The 1,831-nt window shown below is 60.0% G+C and overlaps 1 protein-coding gene across 1 annotated transcript; it reads right to left on the bottom strand.

Moving 5' to 3' along the window:
- Positions 1–494: 494 nt before the first annotated feature.
- DQ04_18651000 (hypothetical protein) lies at positions 495–1,715 on the bottom strand (the record flags this gene model as incomplete). The annotated part of the gene is made up of 1 exon (XM_009317732.1): positions 495–1,715. One exon carries the CDS (start codon positions 1,713–1,715, stop codon positions 495–497), a length of 1,221 nt encoding a protein of 406 aa, XP_009316007.1.
- Positions 1,716–1,831: the final 116 nt, after the last annotated feature.

The raw sequence follows: 1,831 nt of genomic DNA, 5'->3' as shown, positions 1-1,831 counted from the left end.
CCGCCAACGAAAATAACCGGCAAACATAACAACAACACAATCAAAGCGGAAACGAAGCGCGGTGCAGGAAAACACGAAAAGCACACAACAGAAAACAAATAACAACAAAAACAAAAACAGAACAACGCAAAGAGAAATAAGGAAACTATATACGCATTCGAAACGCCCCTGGGGGCGCAAAGCGTCTTCTGCCCCGGCTCCTCCGAGTCCTACAACACGGCTCAGCTCACATGTCTTTCTCCTAGCGCCTTCCCACGCATACACACTTCAGCTCCCTGCGTGCGTCCGTTTCCGTTCGAGAGCGGCGATCCCCACACTTCCCCCCGGCTTCTCGCCTCTGCACGTCCCAAACATACTTCCCCTCCGTCTTTACCCTCCACTACTGAAAATCTCACTTCACATTCATTTATTCTCCCACCCCTCTTCTGTCTCTCTCTCTCTCTTCGTTTCTCCCTTCGGCTCCACGTCGCACCTTGCCCATGGGTGCACGGTGCTCACGTAGACCAAATACCATACTGATCGGCGAGCGCCACGCCTGCGCGCCACGCGCCAACCCACGCCAGCAGCCCCAGCAGCAGCGACAGCACCTCCACCGCAACACCGCACGCCGCGCGCATCCGCAAGCCAAGCTGCTGCAGCGCCTTCGACGCTCTGACGCGCTGCTGCTGCAGGCGCCCCCTACTGAATTGGCGTTCATACTGAGATGGGACAAGCGGTGCCAGGTACGTGGCGTAACAGTGCCGCCCCCGCTGCCGCATCGTCGAGTTCATCCCTGTGGCTGAAGCTGCTCGGCAGCTGATCGCATGCGGTGCGTTCGCGGCCTGGCCGCTCCGTTGCGTAGCGAGAAAGAACTGAACCCCCGCCAACCCGCCCAGTGCAGCATTCTTTGTAAGTGCTGTTGCTGCTGCTCCGTCTGCCACGAGAGCTTCCGTGGGCAGCACCCTACCTGTCGTCCCCCCCTCTTCTGCGGCTGCACCGTCGAGGAGGGGCGTGATGAGGTCCATGGTGCCGCGGAGCTGCGATGTCGCAGCAGCATCAGCATCAGCATCAGCAGCAGCAGCAGCGCGGCGGCGGCGGCCGCCGTTATTGTTGTTGTTGTCGCCGTCGTCCAGCACCACACGTGCGAGCTGCGCGTTGATGCGCAGACAGCGGCGCTGCTCCCACCAGGAGCACAACAGCACGCCAGCCGGCACGAGAAACACAAGGGGCCCCACAAAGAAGCCGCCACTCAGCGCCGCAAAGAGCACCAAGCGACCATACAGTAGATCGTCGATGGTAAGCATTGTGGCATCTCCACAGAACGGACGTGTTTCTCCAATGTAACGCAAATGCACTGGCGGCGGCGGCTTCTCCGCCCAGAATGTCCAGAACGCATTGCAGCGCGCAGAACTCCCTGCGACAAGCATCGCTGTTGCCATGAAGACAAAAATAAGAAACGGTAAACGCAGGAGCAGCACCTCGGCGAGGTGGTAGCGCAGCCAGTTCTCATCCAGTGTGATGAGCCGCAGGTGTTTGAAGAACTCAGCTACACGTATGCCATCGCCGGCGCGCGTTGTCGCGTGGTACTGCTCGGGGTGGGCTATGAACGGGCTTGACAGGTCAAACACCACACTTCCAGCCAGCACCCCGCCATCATCGCCAACGACAGTCTTATGGCCGACAAAACTAGCATGAGCTTGACCGTCCTTGGTGGTGCTGCTGGTGCGACTGTTCATGCAGCGACGCCACCAGCGGGACCACCACCACGACGTCGTGCCGTGGGCGACCACGACGACAGCGTGCGTGTCGTCCACCCCACGACGCGCGGCCGCTCGCTTCGAGCGCAAAAACG

Source organism: Trypanosoma grayi (genome assembly GCF_000691245.1).
Source record: "Trypanosoma grayi strain ANR4 Tgr_1865_V1, whole genome shotgun sequence".
NCBI classification, from domain to species: domain Eukaryota; phylum Euglenozoa; class Kinetoplastea; order Trypanosomatida; family Trypanosomatidae; genus Trypanosoma; species Trypanosoma grayi.
This window is presented reverse-complemented; position numbering and strand designations above follow the sequence as displayed.